General features: G+C 41.9%; 3 protein-coding genes across 4 annotated transcripts; 2 read left to right on the plus strand and 1 right to left on the minus strand.

Annotated features, from left to right (window-relative positions):
• Positions 1 to 1,312: 1,312 nt before the first annotated feature.
• On the plus strand, positions 1,313 to 6,813 carry LOC146990840 (cyclic AMP-responsive element-binding protein 1-like). 2 transcript variants are annotated; one of them, XM_085800734.1, is made up of 8 exons: positions 1,313 to 1,604; positions 2,432 to 2,522; positions 2,680 to 2,826; positions 3,023 to 3,123; positions 3,332 to 3,471; positions 3,695 to 3,877; positions 3,982 to 4,135; positions 4,544 to 6,813. In XM_085800734.1, the coding sequence occupies exons 2-8, from the start codon at positions 2,439 to 2,441 to the stop codon at positions 4,686 to 4,688; spliced, it is 954 nt and encodes a 317-aa protein (XP_085656860.1). In that variant the 5' UTR covers positions 1,313 to 1,604; positions 2,432 to 2,438; the 3' UTR covers positions 4,689 to 6,813. The 2 variants fall into 2 exon arrangements, with proteins under 2 accessions (XP_085656860.1, XP_085656850.1); XM_085800724.1 differs by having other exon boundaries at positions 1,313 to 1,428.
• Positions 5,857 to 8,326, minus strand: mettl21a (methyltransferase 21A, HSPA lysine). Its single transcript, XM_085800770.1, has 3 exons — positions 8,098 to 8,326; positions 7,903 to 8,014; positions 5,857 to 7,302 (listed from the first exon to the last, which is right to left on the minus strand). Exons 1-3 carry the CDS (start codon positions 8,242 to 8,244, stop codon positions 6,905 to 6,907), a joined length of 657 nt encoding a protein of 218 aa, XP_085656896.1. The 5' UTR covers positions 8,245 to 8,326; the 3' UTR covers positions 5,857 to 6,904.
• Positions 8,327 to 8,845: 519 nt separating this feature from the next.
• Positions 8,846 to 12,899, plus strand: LOC146990842 (cyclin-Y-like protein 1). Its single transcript, XM_085800710.1, has 10 exons — positions 8,846 to 9,820; positions 9,905 to 9,979; positions 10,080 to 10,114; positions 10,311 to 10,411; positions 10,732 to 10,767; positions 11,239 to 11,290; positions 11,383 to 11,502; positions 11,594 to 11,760; positions 11,850 to 12,012; positions 12,131 to 12,899. Exons 1-10 carry the CDS (start codon positions 9,661 to 9,663, stop codon positions 12,245 to 12,247), a joined length of 1,026 nt encoding a protein of 341 aa, XP_085656836.1. The 5' UTR covers positions 8,846 to 9,660; the 3' UTR covers positions 12,248 to 12,899.
• Positions 12,900 to 15,008: the final 2,109 nt, after the last annotated feature.

Below are 15,008 nucleotides of genomic sequence, written 5' to 3' on the forward strand. Positions count from 1 at the left end.
GACAACTGATGAAATCTCTCCTCTCATGTAGGGAGGCAGGCTAATTATGGCAAGGCTACCCTAGCTAGTGATCATTATTAAGGGAAATCAATGAATCAAGTCATTGACATGGACTGAGGAGCAAATACAAAGGCTGCTCCGTGACAAATATTTATTATATCGCTATTAGGGTTTCAGAGGAAGAATAGGTGGAGGCACAGTTCATTATTGGTGCTTCACTTTGAATAGAGAAGGACAAAATAGGACTTTTGTTGCAGGCTACTATTCAGCCAGATTTTATAGTAAAGGACACAAGATTGGTTGGGTCAGCAGTGAATATGTTTGCCTCGCTGGTGCAGTCAATCACTCAATAGGTGAAGATGGGTATGTTTGACGTCTGTGTGTGTATACGCGCGTGTATTAAGAGGCCTCTGAAATGACCTCGCACATAGAGATGATGGTCATAAATTGGTCTGAAGTCTCATTTTCCCTGCAGGATTTTGACCAGCTGCCACAGCTTGAACCCATTTCACTCCTACTGCACCAGTCCGCACACGCTGAGTGACAGAGTTAATGAGCACATTTTTATGGCTATGGAGTCAACAACCAAGGAGAGGAAAATGTTATGTGAATCACGAGGACTATGAATAGTACACAACATGTAATAAGCAGCCAGAGCCCAGGCTGAAATCACAATCTGGTGGTTCACCAGTAGATAGCCAGTACCACTGTTCTTACATCTAATCAAATTCACAGGCAACTGATCATATCAAGCAGGAATAAGAGAAACATGTGCCTGCACAAACCATGGTGGGACAGTGTCAGTGCTGACTGTCACAGTGGGAAGAAGTAAAGAAGGATTTTGCTGCCACCATGTGGACAACATAAGCCATGCAGCCCATTCAATTCAATGATAATCTCAGCAATGTGCATGATTTCTACTGAAAGAGTCAATGGATTACGAGTCAAAACTATGATCTGATGTAGAATAAATAGTGTAAAATTTATTTAAATTTTAGTTATAACTAATAATTTATAGGCTATAATAGATAGATAGATAGATAGATAGATAGATAGATAGATAGATAGATAGATAGATAGATAGATAGATAGATAGATAGATAGATAGATAGATAGATAGATATTTTTTGATTACATAACTCGGCGCATGCTCAGGTAAATTTGAAAGCATCACGCATTCTTTCTCGGCTGCGTTCGTGGTCTTACCTCGTCTCCTCGCCAGGCTTCGTCACTTTCCGGCCCTCTCCGTCACCGCTCGGCTCCTGTCGATAGAGCTGATTTTCTCTGTCGTCGTCTCCCTCGTCCTCCTCTCAGTGTTGTTGTTCTCGGTGACGCGACGGAGGTGTAGCCTGACGCGGTCTCTTACGTGTCGGTCTGAATAAAAGTGGAGCTCCGTAGACCCGGGAGTGACGAAGCGAGTCTGTGTTGGTAAGAGGATACGCATCCGATGTTTGCTAAACAGATAGATGGCTGCCCAGAGAAGTTATTTGCGCCTAATATCCGCACAAAGCCAACAAAGAGATCATGGCGGCGGTGTTGCAGAGGCTCACAAAATGAGTCAGTCTCTGCAAGGCTCGCTGGCTCTCAACACAGCTGAGACATAGGTATTAATTTGGGAGGGGGCTTGAATCTTTTTTTTTCCTTCTTTTAATTAACAATCTCGATTAAAGTTAAAGAGGCAATCAGCCACGTGCATTTAATGTGTGTTAACATTGTGTTGAACTGTAATTGAGGCAACAAACTCGCTAGTGAAAGTGGGGTGCCCTAGTTTCAAACAAACTGGCATACAATGCATGCAGACGTTTCCCTCCATAAAGGCTCACCGTTAGCATCCCACCGTTGTTAGCGGTGGCTAATGCTACATTAGCATGGGCACACAGTTGAAACCTTAAAAACACAGCACCAGTTGGTGATACGAGCTGTTAAACATTGTTATATAAAACTGGTGGTCTTAAATACAGTTTTAATAAATGCCGTTGCTAGTTGTGCTAATATTTAGAATAGCGCTATTAGCTTGTTAGCATGCTAAATGCTAACTTCAAGTTGGTAATAGTCAGAAATACTATGGAGTTAGCTTTAGCATTTGGCTTTTAAAAATCACCAAACAAGTTATTTTATGTTTGTGCATCAACGTCATACTGTTTGGACTTTTGTTTTGCATCTTGTACATGCTTTAAGAAATTTGTTTAAAAACAATCCCGCTTGATTCTACAACGACACTCGTTTACGCTTCTGTATTTGGACTGTATGCTAGCATGTTAGGCTAAGCCACACCCTCCTTTCACGACATCAACAAGCTGTAAAGTTGTGGATAGGATAATTACCGGTGTCGACTGTGTAGATCAGACCACTTTCTCACAGTTCCCGCCAACCGCTCCTGTTTTAAACGTGGTAATATGTGTGATAATAAGAGACGTCTTACTTTTTGCAGATTTTAAATGACCATGGAGGCTGGTGACACACAGCAAAGTGGTGAAACGGTTGTCTCAGAGTCTGAGGCCCAGCAGATCACCCTGGCCCAGGTACATATCACTTTACCCTCACTTTAAATGTACATGTTACAACACATGTTGCATTATTACTACATGGAAACTGTAGAACCAAAGAGCAGTGGATCTGCTCAGAACTCTTTGTAACTTTCCAGATCACAGTGTAAGAGGTGTGTCAATGTGGTTGCAGGCGACCATAGCTGCGGGCCAGGTGACGTCCAGTAGTCCCACAGTCACCCTCGTGCAGTTACCCAACGGTCAGACAGTCCAAGTGCACGGAGTGATCCAGGCTGCACAGCCCTCTGTCATCCAGTCCCCACAAGTCCAGACAGTACAGGTGAGAGGAAGAAGAAATGCTTCCTAGTTGGAAGCAGATGATATCATACATTAACTTAAGACTGATTTTGTTTTTTAAATATATTAAATTGTTTCTTACATGTAAATTGTCAAGGTACTGATGCATCTTATTTATTTTTGTAGCCAGCTGTTAGTTTCTTTGCAATCACAGTATTGTGTTTTTTGTTAACGTGCAGATCTCGACTGTCGCTGAGAGCGAGGACTCTCAGGAGTCTGTTGACAGCGTGACGGATTCTCAGAAGAGGAGAGAGATCCTATCCAGGCGACCCTCTTACAGGTCTGTGTGGCGTCTTATCAGCAAAGATGTAAATCAGCTGTATGTTTGGAAGAGAATGACTGACGCTTCCTTCCACTTGTATAAACTATTGTTGTTCTTGAGAAACTATTGTTGTTCCAGCTGTTTCCATGGTGAAAGCCAAGTTTTCTTTTTTTTTTTATAAGAAGAGCGTTCGCTGAAATGTTTCCACAACTGTTCCCCTTTGTAGGAAGATTCTGAACGACTTATCATCAGATGCTCCAGCGGTGGCTCGGATTGAGGAAGAGAAATCAGAGGATGACTCAGCCCCTGCTATCACCACAGTAACCATGCCCACTCCCATCTATCAGACCAGCAGTGGCCAGTACAGTGAGTGCTTTGATTGTGATACTGGGAATGTGAAGGATTTCCTGTGGCATCATCTTACCTTTACCAATATGATATATTTTGGGGCGAGGCTGATTTAATTGACAAAATCTGCATCATCAGATATGACCAAATCGTCATTTCTTATTTTTATTTATCTTATTTGTTTATTGGATATGGCGAGCATATGCAGTAAATTTTAACACATGTCGATGTCCCTCTGTAGTTGCCATTACCCAGGGTGGGGCCATCCAGCTGGCCAATAACGGCACAGATGGAGTACAGGGCCTGCAGACACTGACCATGGCCAACGCTGCTGCGGCCCAGCCTGGTGCCACGATTCTGCAGTACGCTCAGACCAGCGACGGGCAGCAAATCCTGGTGCCCAGCAACCAAGTGGTTGTACAAGGTTGGAGAATTATTAAAGACGATGATAATCATGAGTAAATAAATACTTTTATTATTAGTTTTGTAACATTTATGAAAAAAAAACCCTCCCTCTTTCTCTGTCAGCTGCCTCTGGGGATGTCCAAGCGTATCAGATCCGCACAGCCCCCACCAGCACCATCACTCCAGGCGTCGTCATGGCTACTTCGCCTGCACTGGGCTCAGGAGGAGGCACAGAAGAGGTCACACGTAAAAGGGAGGTCCGGCTTATGAAAAACAGGTGAGGTCCCTTGTGGTGTGTCTGATTCCTGTAGCACCGATACCAGTTAATATTAATCAATCCTTAAAGGGATAGTTCAACATCTTGGCAAACTGGCCCATTGCCATAATCCCTATAATTTTAGGAGTCGGTTTGTTACCTTTAATTGTCAGTGCAAGCTATTTTTAGAATGGCTTAGCTCGCGGCTCTGCTCCGCCGTTCTAAAAAATAGCTTGCACTGACAATTAAAGGTAACAAACCTACTGCTAATACTATAGGGATTATGGCAATGGGCCAATTTGCCAAAATGTTGAACTATCCCTTCAAAATAAACAATGGAATTCAGGGGCATGTGTGACACTGTGGTTGTTTGGGTCCAAATTATTCTCACTGACATCATTTTAACACCTGGTTTTTCATGTCACACAGAGAGGCAGCCCGTGAATGTCGCAGGAAGAAGAAGGAGTACGTCAAATGTTTGGAGAACCGCGTGGCCGTGCTGGAAAACCAGAACAAAACCCTCATTGAGGAACTCAAAGCCCTGAAAGACTTGTACTGCCACAAATCCGAGTAGAAATGTCTGCAAACGTCTGCCAGGGGCTCGGCATGGTGGCCGCCTGTCCCCTTGTACAGAGACTCAGCACAGAGCCATGCATCTGGATTCTACTCCCCCCCTCCCCTTTTTCTACTCTGCTTTCTTTTTAAAGACTGCTGAAAATCTGTAAAGTGACTCTCCAGGAATAGAATAAAAACACTCCCCCTCCCACTTCACCGATTTTACATCCAAATTCTGTTCCCATCAAGTTTCCCATAAAATGGTGAGGCAGCGTGAAGAACGGATGTGGTGGAGTTTGCAACGATACAGGGTCCTTGTGGTGAAGTGGTAGAACAGACAATGAGGCTGTTTTTTTTTTTTTTTTTTTCGTTTCGCGCCACCAAAGGGAAGCATTCCAGTCACTGGTGCCTGGGACAAACTGGGCAACATCACCAGCAACGGGGAACTGCTCCGTTACCATCACCACTAACGACGGAACTTTTTACAGATTAATTTCCCTGAGACGCTCGGATCATCTTGAGAGGTTACCTTTGTGTGCAACGTTTGTTATCGTAACTGAGCTCTTGCATTAACATCTGTTACTTACTAATGCTTTGAACTATAGATGGGCTGTGTCATGGATATTTTATCTTTGAACTGTGTTTCGGTTAATGTACTAGATTATCTGCTCTGAAAATGCCATTTACTTTTTGTTAACTTTTATTTACCTTGCCTTGATACGACGTGAACAAAAAAAAAAAAGATAACTGTTAAACCAGGTTGTAAAATGCGTTCATGGTAATTGCAGCTTTAAAAAATTGTGACGAGACTGATGAATTTGGAAACTATGGGCGTTAATAATTTAAAAACATAGTCTTTGTAAAAGCTTTATTTTGAGCTTTAAAGGCACAGCAACAAAGACCTCCAGAGAAAAGTCCCACAAATGGAACATTTGATTTGAAAACTAATCAAATGTTTTGGGCTCTGTGATGCATATTCCCAATCCCATTACTGAGGTTCATTAGTTTGTTTTTGTCCTGTCTTGACAAAAACAACCTCAGAGTCAGAAAAACAGATTTGCAGTAGGAGTTCCTACTGAGGAATAATATGAAAAAAAGTGAGACTGAAATCAACTGTTGCTCATGCACCAGAGTCTGAAATACAAACAAAGGAAGGTTAACCTGTATTTGGGCTAAACCTGTTTGTGTTTTTAAACTTTTTTTATTTGGTTTCACCCATATTTTTGTATTTTGTCACTTCATTTTTTTAAAAAGTTTGTTTTATGAATTCCTGCAAAACCAAAAACGACGAGCCTTACGTGTTATGCAATGGAATAATATCTGCATATTTATAAACAAATTTTGGAGACATGGCCCTTTATCTGGAATCAGGAATTGCCTGGTATGTGTCTGTGTTTTATTGTCTTTGAACATGTAATATCTCCACCGTTTTTTATCGGGAAAGCCCACATAAGGTCTGTATAGGTGAGGAGAGAAAACTATCCTGCAGTTCAGGGTTGGCAACTGCAAAGAATCTTAAGATACCAGGTCGCTTCTATGAAGTGGCGCCCATGGCTGTTCAGGCATCAGCAGAGGCTGTCTCCAAATTCTGTTTACAAGATTACAAAGTGGCATGCGCACTTTCCTTGCATATACAATCCTAGTACATTTCACATGTTTCAACAGGAGAATCTTTTGCAGCACTAATAGGGCAAAGCCGGCTGCTGCAAGGTATGATGCCTCTAAGGTTTTACTTGGAAGTAAGACTAACCAGTAATTAATCACAAAGTGTCTGAGAGTTTTGTTGCTCATTAATTATTAAGGCATCATCATACGTTGATCATGATCAGGCGTCCTTAGTTAAACCTCACCAACCCGATTGCACCTATCACAAACCCTGCAAAAGGATTGCAAAGTGCGACCAAATCAGAAAACACAGTGAACAAAATGGATATTTTCATAATAATGGAATGTCATACTGTATTCTTTTTAGGTATTATGTATAGCCATGACATAGTATGCTTTTTTTATGTTGCTTTTCATGAATTTTGTATTCACAATTTATAAATGTCAGCACCAACTCGTATAATTCAGTGCATTATGTCAGAGCTATTCAAATATTACATTTTTGGCAGCTGGTAATAAATGTGTTTCTGGTAATCTTTGATGATGAGATGTTTTATTTAAAATCTTGTTCAAAATCAGTACAGTATTACAAAAAAAGAAGGCAGACAAAGTAGTAAGGACACTCAGCTGTCACAAGTCCCTCCTGAGTGGCAGTTTCCATGCTTTATATATATGGATGTCTCTTTGTTTCTCATAGTAGACCTCTTCCACTCCGAACTTCTGCTTGAGCATGCTCAAAAAGTTTGTATCTCGCTCGTAGCGGATCTTGCAGGAGAGTAACACCACCGTGGTGTCTGAACACAGATGCTCCATGGTCTGCAGCAGCTGTACAAACGTGTCCTCCAAGTACACGATGTCAGCTCCAAGCACCAGATCAAATGCCCCAGCTGGGTACAGTTCAAGGCCTTCGCCCCAGGTCAGCTCAGACACAGTCACTGATCCCTGAGAATCTGGGGGCAGGTTGGCCTTCACATTAGCAGAGAGGAAGTCCAGGGCAGGCTCTCTGTCAGTGATGGTGACTTTGGCACCTAGGCGAGAGGAAAATAACAGGAAATATTCTTTTTTAAATGCACATTTAACACCTTAAAGGGATAGTAGCATTTTTTTTAAAGTGGGGTTGTATGATCTACAAATAGCCCCTAAGTACTTTAATTGCAGTAGAAGACTCTCTGCACTCCTCCCGTTAGCAACGCCAGCCCATAACCCTGCCCAGAGATTCACAACATACATTGTTGTGAATGGACCCAAAGAAACAGCCTATTTTTGCGGCCTAAAAGAGGTTTTACGTGAAAAAACATACACAGTTCCATTGTTCGCTATAATATAATTTTTTCCAGCCCTTCAAAGTGCAGGAAAAACGCAGTTTTTATTTGGACCTAGTACTTAGGGGCTATTTGTAGATCATACAACCCCACTTTTAAAAAATGCTACTATCCCTTTAAAATGCATTTTCCAATTGGCTTTATGCACAGCTGCACTACCTGAACTTTAGCCAGCTCCTCTGTTTCCTGTCTTACACAATTGGACACACTGATTAATCCAGGTGTGTCTGACCAGTGTTGTGAGGTCAGACACACCTGGATTAATCAGTTTGATGGTATAAAATACAATGAATGGTTGATACTCACCCAGCAGGGCTGCTACAATCCCAACCAGTCCAGTTCCAGCCCCGAGTTCTATTGCCACCTTCCCCTTTAACTCCACCTGCCCCAGCTCCAGGTACATGCACATGACCACAGCCTGGAAAACATACATAATATGCATTTAATTCGTGTACGTAGGCTAGTAATGAATGGTGAACAGTAATGAAGTGGATCACTTACTGCATCCCACACAACTGCTGCTACCCCGAGCTTTTTCCAGTCCTGGGAAAGACGGATGTTGTGGTTGGCAAAATGAAACTGTGCTGATGAGTTGTGAAGTTTGGAAAGCACAGGCAACGGATTTTCTTCATACGGAACGAGAGCCATGCCGTGAAATAAACAGAAACGAGTCTGTGTAATAATTATATTATCCTTGTGTCTTAATACACATGCGCAGTTGAGTTCTTTTTTTTCTTGTTCTTCTAATTCATTCCTGAGAAGGCTGGCTGCACACTGAAAAGTGTAATGCTGCCCTCTAAAGGCAAGGGGTGGCTGTGCATCCCATATTAAACATGCGAATAATTCTTTCCAATATAGCTACATAAAATATAGATATCAAACTTGTTTTCTACTTAATCATTTTACAATCAACTCGTATTATATTTTATGAAATGTTTCCAATCCTACTCATCAATGAACAATTCGAACCAATCATGCAACGCCTCTGCTGAAAGCGACCTATCACAGAGCCTGGTTTTGTGGCGGGGGGCGTTTTTCAGCGGCAGTGATTTCAAACGTCATTAAGGGGGCGGGGCTGCGGATAAATCCCAGTGGATCTGTGAAGTTAGCCATGAGCCGAAGCGACGTGATTTCCGTTGTATTTGCGTTCCTGCGCTCAAAATAAAAGCGGTGGACTTTAAACTGACTGGTGGACGTCGACAAGGACTTTTATATCGAAAGGCAACAGCCGGAAGTTACCCCTGAACTAACGGTGTCGGTGGATTTGACATCCAAGACATGTCTCCTGCAAATGCGACGAGATGAAAGCTAACGTAGGCTACCTTTTTAAAACTACAGCTCCAGCTGCCTTTCCGCTTCCTTAATTATTTACAGCGTTTTCCCGCGGTTAGTGTTTTACTCGGGCAGGGAAGTCTTTAACCGTGACAGAGACCGCAACGGCTGCGAAAATGGATTTATCCATGCTGCTGAAGGAGCCAGGAATGGATTGAGCTGCGGAAGCTAGCGTTAGCCGGCTAGCCATGGGGGGAGATAGAGGAGCTTGTGACTTTGTAACGTTGGTTCCGTAAAATGAGTCGATATCAGTCACTCACCGCCCGAATCTATTCAGTGCACGCATGTAAATCTTATTAATGTGCGCCAGTGCTATGCTGCGCACACGTTACGAATATGTCAGCTGTCCTGCACATACCGCAGATACCCGGTTGGCTGTCATTGCATTGAGCCCATCCTACTCAGAAGCTCGTTTTTTTTCATTCCGCAGCCAAACACATAGGCTCGACTGGTCCCGATTACATTTAAACTCAAATCAGACCGTTTTGGATGTTCAATTTAAGCTTTTATGCGAAACCCGTCCCCTCCAATCGAGAGTTAAAACCTAGCTGTTTTCAGATCTCCATTGATTTTACATTTATCAGCTGCCACTTTAAAGATTTAGATTACACTTTGCGTAACTTGCAGACTCCCTGCTGCAGCCCAGACGGCGTTAAGTTAGACTAGTAGGTAATCCCTCCGCAGTTGTATGGGAAACGGTGCTGGCTGTAGCAGGACTGTTGTAGGTCAACGATGGGAGGTTCGGTGTCTTGCTGCATCTCTCCCCGAGAGAGTCCCAAGATCCACAGGAGAGAGGTGGAGCTGGAGGAGTGTCCCATCACCACCACAGAGGACGTGAGTGAAGATACTGGGACCTACCTGCAGCACATCAGCGACAGGGAGCTCCCGGACGGTGGGTTTACTTGTATATGTGTGGTTTTATTTAAAAAGTAAGTTGTTACATTGAATAGTACTGAATCATGCTTGCATCTTACAGAACTGGCCCAAGAGGCCAACCCATCTGACCACCCCAGAGCCAGCACACTCTTCCTGAACAAGTCCCAGACAGATGGTATTTATTTCTCTGTTAAAGATGTCATTTGTTGATTTTGGTTTTTAAATCCTTCCCTTAGTCCCACGGTCTAACACACCTCTTTTCTTCTGCATTTCAGTGCGTGAGAAGAGGAAAAGCAACTATTTGAACCATGTAAGCTACTGATCTATATGTGCTTATTATGATCTTTTTTTTCTCATCGTTGGGTGCAACAAAGTTAATTGGATCTTTTTCCTCAATTTTAATGCAACAGCATCTGGAATATTAACTGACATTGCTCCAGTTATTTGGATTTTTCCAAATTCTTCCACTCATTCCCTCTCAAATTCATCTTTGCTTTCTGTTTCAGATGTCCCCAGGGCTCCTGACAAAAAAGTACAGTTCCTGCTCAACAATATTCATCGATGACAGCACAGTCAGCCAGCCCAACCTCAAGAGCACGATCAAATGGTGAGTGACTTCACCTCGGTCTTCTTAACACCTTAGTTTGTATATGTAGCATGTCTGAGGCCATGTGATGAGGGAAGAGTTGAGGCATTTATCCTTAACTTTTGCGCGACTTCTCCGAACTGCAGACAAAATATCAAGACGCTCTTGAATGCTAGTTGCGACAGACTTGATCGTTTTCACCACAGTCGGTAAAACTGCAGAGACAGGAAGAAGACAGGAAGTACAAATGCACCATCGGACCTCCTGTTTGGTGTAAAAAACAGAATGAAATCCCACCCAGTGGTTCATTGTTTGTCTGTGTCGATTTCTCTCTGTTCCAGCGTTGCATTGGCCATATACTATCACATAAAGAACAGGTAGGAAAAGTTTTATCTGTTGTCATAGATACCACCTCTCAGGTGTTGTTCCACTGTTCTGCTTCTGTCATGTCTGTAGGTATTCGGTTAGCAATTGAAGTGATAATGAAATAGGTTTGGTTTATCAAACTGTAGCAGCAGTGTAGATAGATAGATAGATAGATAGATAGATAGATAGATAGATAGATAGATAGATAGATAGATAGATAGATAGATAGATAGTAATTGAAAGTAAGTAGTTAATTACCGTAGTAATTTGTCAGTAACATAGAAACTCCATATAAGATCAGACTTGAGAGAAGATGGTTAAAGGGATACTTCACCCAAATTCGATAATTCACCAATTTTCTGCTCACCGTCATGCCAACAAAGGGTTGAGAGAAAATTGGTGAAGAATCCCTTTAATGATTTTACTCTTACTTTTATATGGGATGAAAATGAAGTAATATTTAATGTTATCTTCTCCTGCAGAGATTCAAACCGATCCCTTGACATATTTGACGAGAAGAAGCACCCTCTCTCGGTAAGTTGAGATGTTTGATCACAGTAATCTGCAGTGTTTATTCGCTCTGTGATGATGATGATGATGATGATGGTGGCCCCTCTGCCTGACAGCGAGAAAAGGTCCCAGACGACTACTCTGTGGTAGACCCGGAACACAAACTCATCTACCGCTTCATAAGGACGCTCTTCAGCTCCGCCCAGCTCACTGCTGAGTGTGCCATCGTCACTCTGGTAGATTGACAACACCGGATTAACCACAACCTACTACGTGTGTTTGTGTGTGTACTACCTGTGTAAGTGAATGATTGTGCTGCTGTGTTAGGTTTACCTTGAAAGGCTGCTGACTTATGCGGAGATGGACATCTGCCCTTGCAACTGGAAGCGCATCGTTCTCGGTGCCATCCTGCTGGCCTCCAAGGTCTGGGACGACCAGGCGGTGTGGAATGTGGACTACTGCCAGATCCTCAAAGATATCACCGTGGAGGACATGTGCGTGTGACCCACTTTATTGCATTTTTTTTTTCTAAATAAAAATCCTGACCTCTCTGACCAACTATGCGTCACTTGATTTCATGCAGGAATGAGATGGAGCGTCACTTCCTGGAGCTGCTCCAGTTCAACATCAATGTCCCAGCCAGCGTCTACGCCAAGTATTACTTTGACCTGCGCTCGCTTGCTGACGACAACAACCTCAGCTTCCCGCTTGAGCCGCTCAGTAACAAGCGGGCACAAAAACTGGAGGTGAGTAGATCCATCCCTGCAGATGAAATCCTCCAATGTCCATGTGTTGCACCCTGCTATTTCTCCTTGTTCTGTTGCTCTGGCTGTCTAACACTTGTCTGTATATGGTGTTGTCTAGGCCATCTCCAGGCTGTGCGAGGACAAATACAAGGACCTCAGTAAATCTGCTATGAGGAGGTCTGTCAGCGCAGACAACCTGGTTGGCATCAAGAACTCCCAGGCTGTGCTCTCTTAAGTCTTGGATCTGGAATAACGGGTTTAGAGTGAAGCTACTGGACATGATGCCACGCTCAAGAAGGTTATCAAGAGACATTTCCATAATAGATTATGTTAATATCAGTAACTATGAAGTTCTATCACAAAATGTTGAATGTTGACTTTGCGAAGGAGCAAAAGAAAAAACAAAACAGAAGTTTACCATACAGTATCTCTAAAATATAATGAATTCAGTCTCTATGTGTTCATGACAAAGAACTTCAGGTATCTGCCTTTAAAGCATGGTAACTTGGTGAAATATTTTGCAGACTGTCACGTTTTTATTTGAAATTGTGGACGTCTACCATTGGATGGATTTGGCACGAGAATGTTTCCTGATGCCGCACAAATCGAGGACACCATCTTTTCTTTCATCACTCTGTCTTTTGGGGAGTGTTTTCTCTGGCTTCGGCTCTCTTCTCTCCACCAGCTGTTCCCCCTCTCTCCTTCATTGCGGATGGTGACAAACTTGTCTTGAAACTACCCTGTGGTGTAGTTCTGCACATGGACAAAGAGTAGACTTTGTTTTGCTTACTATGTAGGCCCCTATAGCTGTGAAATGTACAACACTTTATTTAATTCAAAAATAAATTCCAGTCGCTGTTTAAAGTTGAGGCTGCTTAGGTGGGAAACTGTGTGGTTGTTGTTTTTTTTTGTGGGTTTGAAAGGTCTTTCTGACATCTGGTGATAGCTGGAAAAACAATGGCCATTGCAGTCACTCTTACTATGATATGACAGCAAGCTTCTTCTATAATACTGGTAAGACATTGCATATTTACCATGGCATTATACACTGAAGGTGAATTTTTAAAAACTAGTTCTGCTGTAATGTCTCTACTGACTTTATATTCAATTAAGGGTTAGGTTTCTGACTTAAGAAATCACCAGCTTATTCCTACATCACAGTGCAGGAATGATTATTGAATTTATCAGTATCCAGAAAATATTAATATTAATCCGTAGATCTCAATTCAAAGTTTCTAAAAATGTCCATTCCCTCTCATTTTCTGAAAAGTTTAAAATGGTAGAACTTAGTCAGTGCAGAAATACTAAATTTAATAGCAACACTGACAAAGAAACTGCATTTCCATGTGGATTTGTGGAATCAGATCAGTGCACCTCCAAAGAAAGTAATCAATAAAATTAGACCCTGGCACATGTGTAATCTGTTATTTTAACCCTTGATGGTACCATGTTGCCCTCAGACAACAAACCAATTTTTGCCTCCCCTCCACAATGCATCTCTTTGAATGGTGCAATACTTTAAAAAAGAGGGAAGAGCATAAGCCAATAACAATGCTTTAATTTGTCACATGACGTTCAGGAAGCCATATTTTTGTAGACTTTTTCAAATGAAACAGCTTTGCCATTTTGCTCCACAAAAAGGGTCTGAAAACATACTTCCCTGGCCCTTTTCCATCTTGGAAAAAAGAACATTGACACTAATAGGTTCGTAAAGTTTAATTTTTGATAGTTCCATGAAATTAGTGTGCTTAGTGTACATAATGGAAATTTGTTAAAAAGCACCTGTTGCCTTGAGGCAACAACGTATGTAGAACCCGATAATGTAATAACCCCAATAATGTAATAAAAAATTTCACTTGAGTGGATTGAAAATCTAATAAAACCTGATAATGTAATAACGTCCCAATAATGTAATAACGTGCATTTCCCAATAATGTAATACACTCTTAACCAATAATGTAAAAGTATTACATTAACAGGAGGTTATTACATTATCAGGTTAGCCTTCCATTTGAAGGGACCTGATAATGTAATAATACTCCAATAATGTAATAATTTAACAGGAGATCACCCATTACTTGGTTTCAAGTGGTGTGTTCAAGGTTATATTTCTGTGTAAGCAACATAAGCTCCAGAGCGCCACCAACAGGTCAGCGTTGGACATGCATGAATGGTTAACTGTGACCCGTTCATCCGTTTTTCACAAACGATGTATCCAGGGTTCTTATGGATCCTTAAAAAGTCTTAAAAGGCATTGAATTCATTAATCTAAAGACATGGCCTTAATTGGCATTAAAATGTCTTAAATCAATAATTCAAAGGTCTTAAAAATGTTAATGTCTATTTGGGGTTTTATGATTATAATTAGGCTCAAATCTCAAAATAATTGATAACATTCCGACAGAGAAGTTAGTGGCGGCCGTCACCACCAGCTCCCAAGTCAGTGGGGTTTTTTTTCCGGACTTTTTATGCATTTATTTTTAAAGGACAGCTGGAAAGAGACACAATCCAACCCAGGGTGGCTGTAGCAGGCGTGCTCTACCAAGTGAGATACACAGCGCTCATGGCTCAACGTATTTTATCGGAGCTTCTTCGATCGATGCGTCATTAATGCCGCCGCTGCTTCGGAGTCGGGGCAGACACACGTTATGATGGAAACGCCATAATTCGAACTAAAATCCCCTGATTCGAACTAAAATATGCTCGCTAGAGCCAGGTTTTGGTAGATTTGAAAGGGATGGAAACAGTTATGTTCAAATTAAGTGTGACGTAGCGCACTTTCACCCCAACTGCTCCCGTGTTTGCAGTTCACTCACAAATCAACAACATCAGGGTTTCCACTACATGTAATTGATTGTGATTCACAGCAAAATAAAAGCCCCCACACCTTCAGAATAATGTTTTCTTTTCTTATGTTAAAACAATGTAAAGCAGGGTTTCCATTACCAGTTACCATTACTTTGCACCCCTTTCCACTACACAGTTAACAGCTCGAC

This window comes from Trachurus japonicus, chromosome 2, assembly GCF_045865225.1.
Source record: "Trachurus japonicus isolate A0001 chromosome 2, Traja_1.0".
NCBI lineage: Eukaryota > Metazoa > Chordata > Actinopteri > Carangiformes > Carangidae > Trachurus > Trachurus japonicus.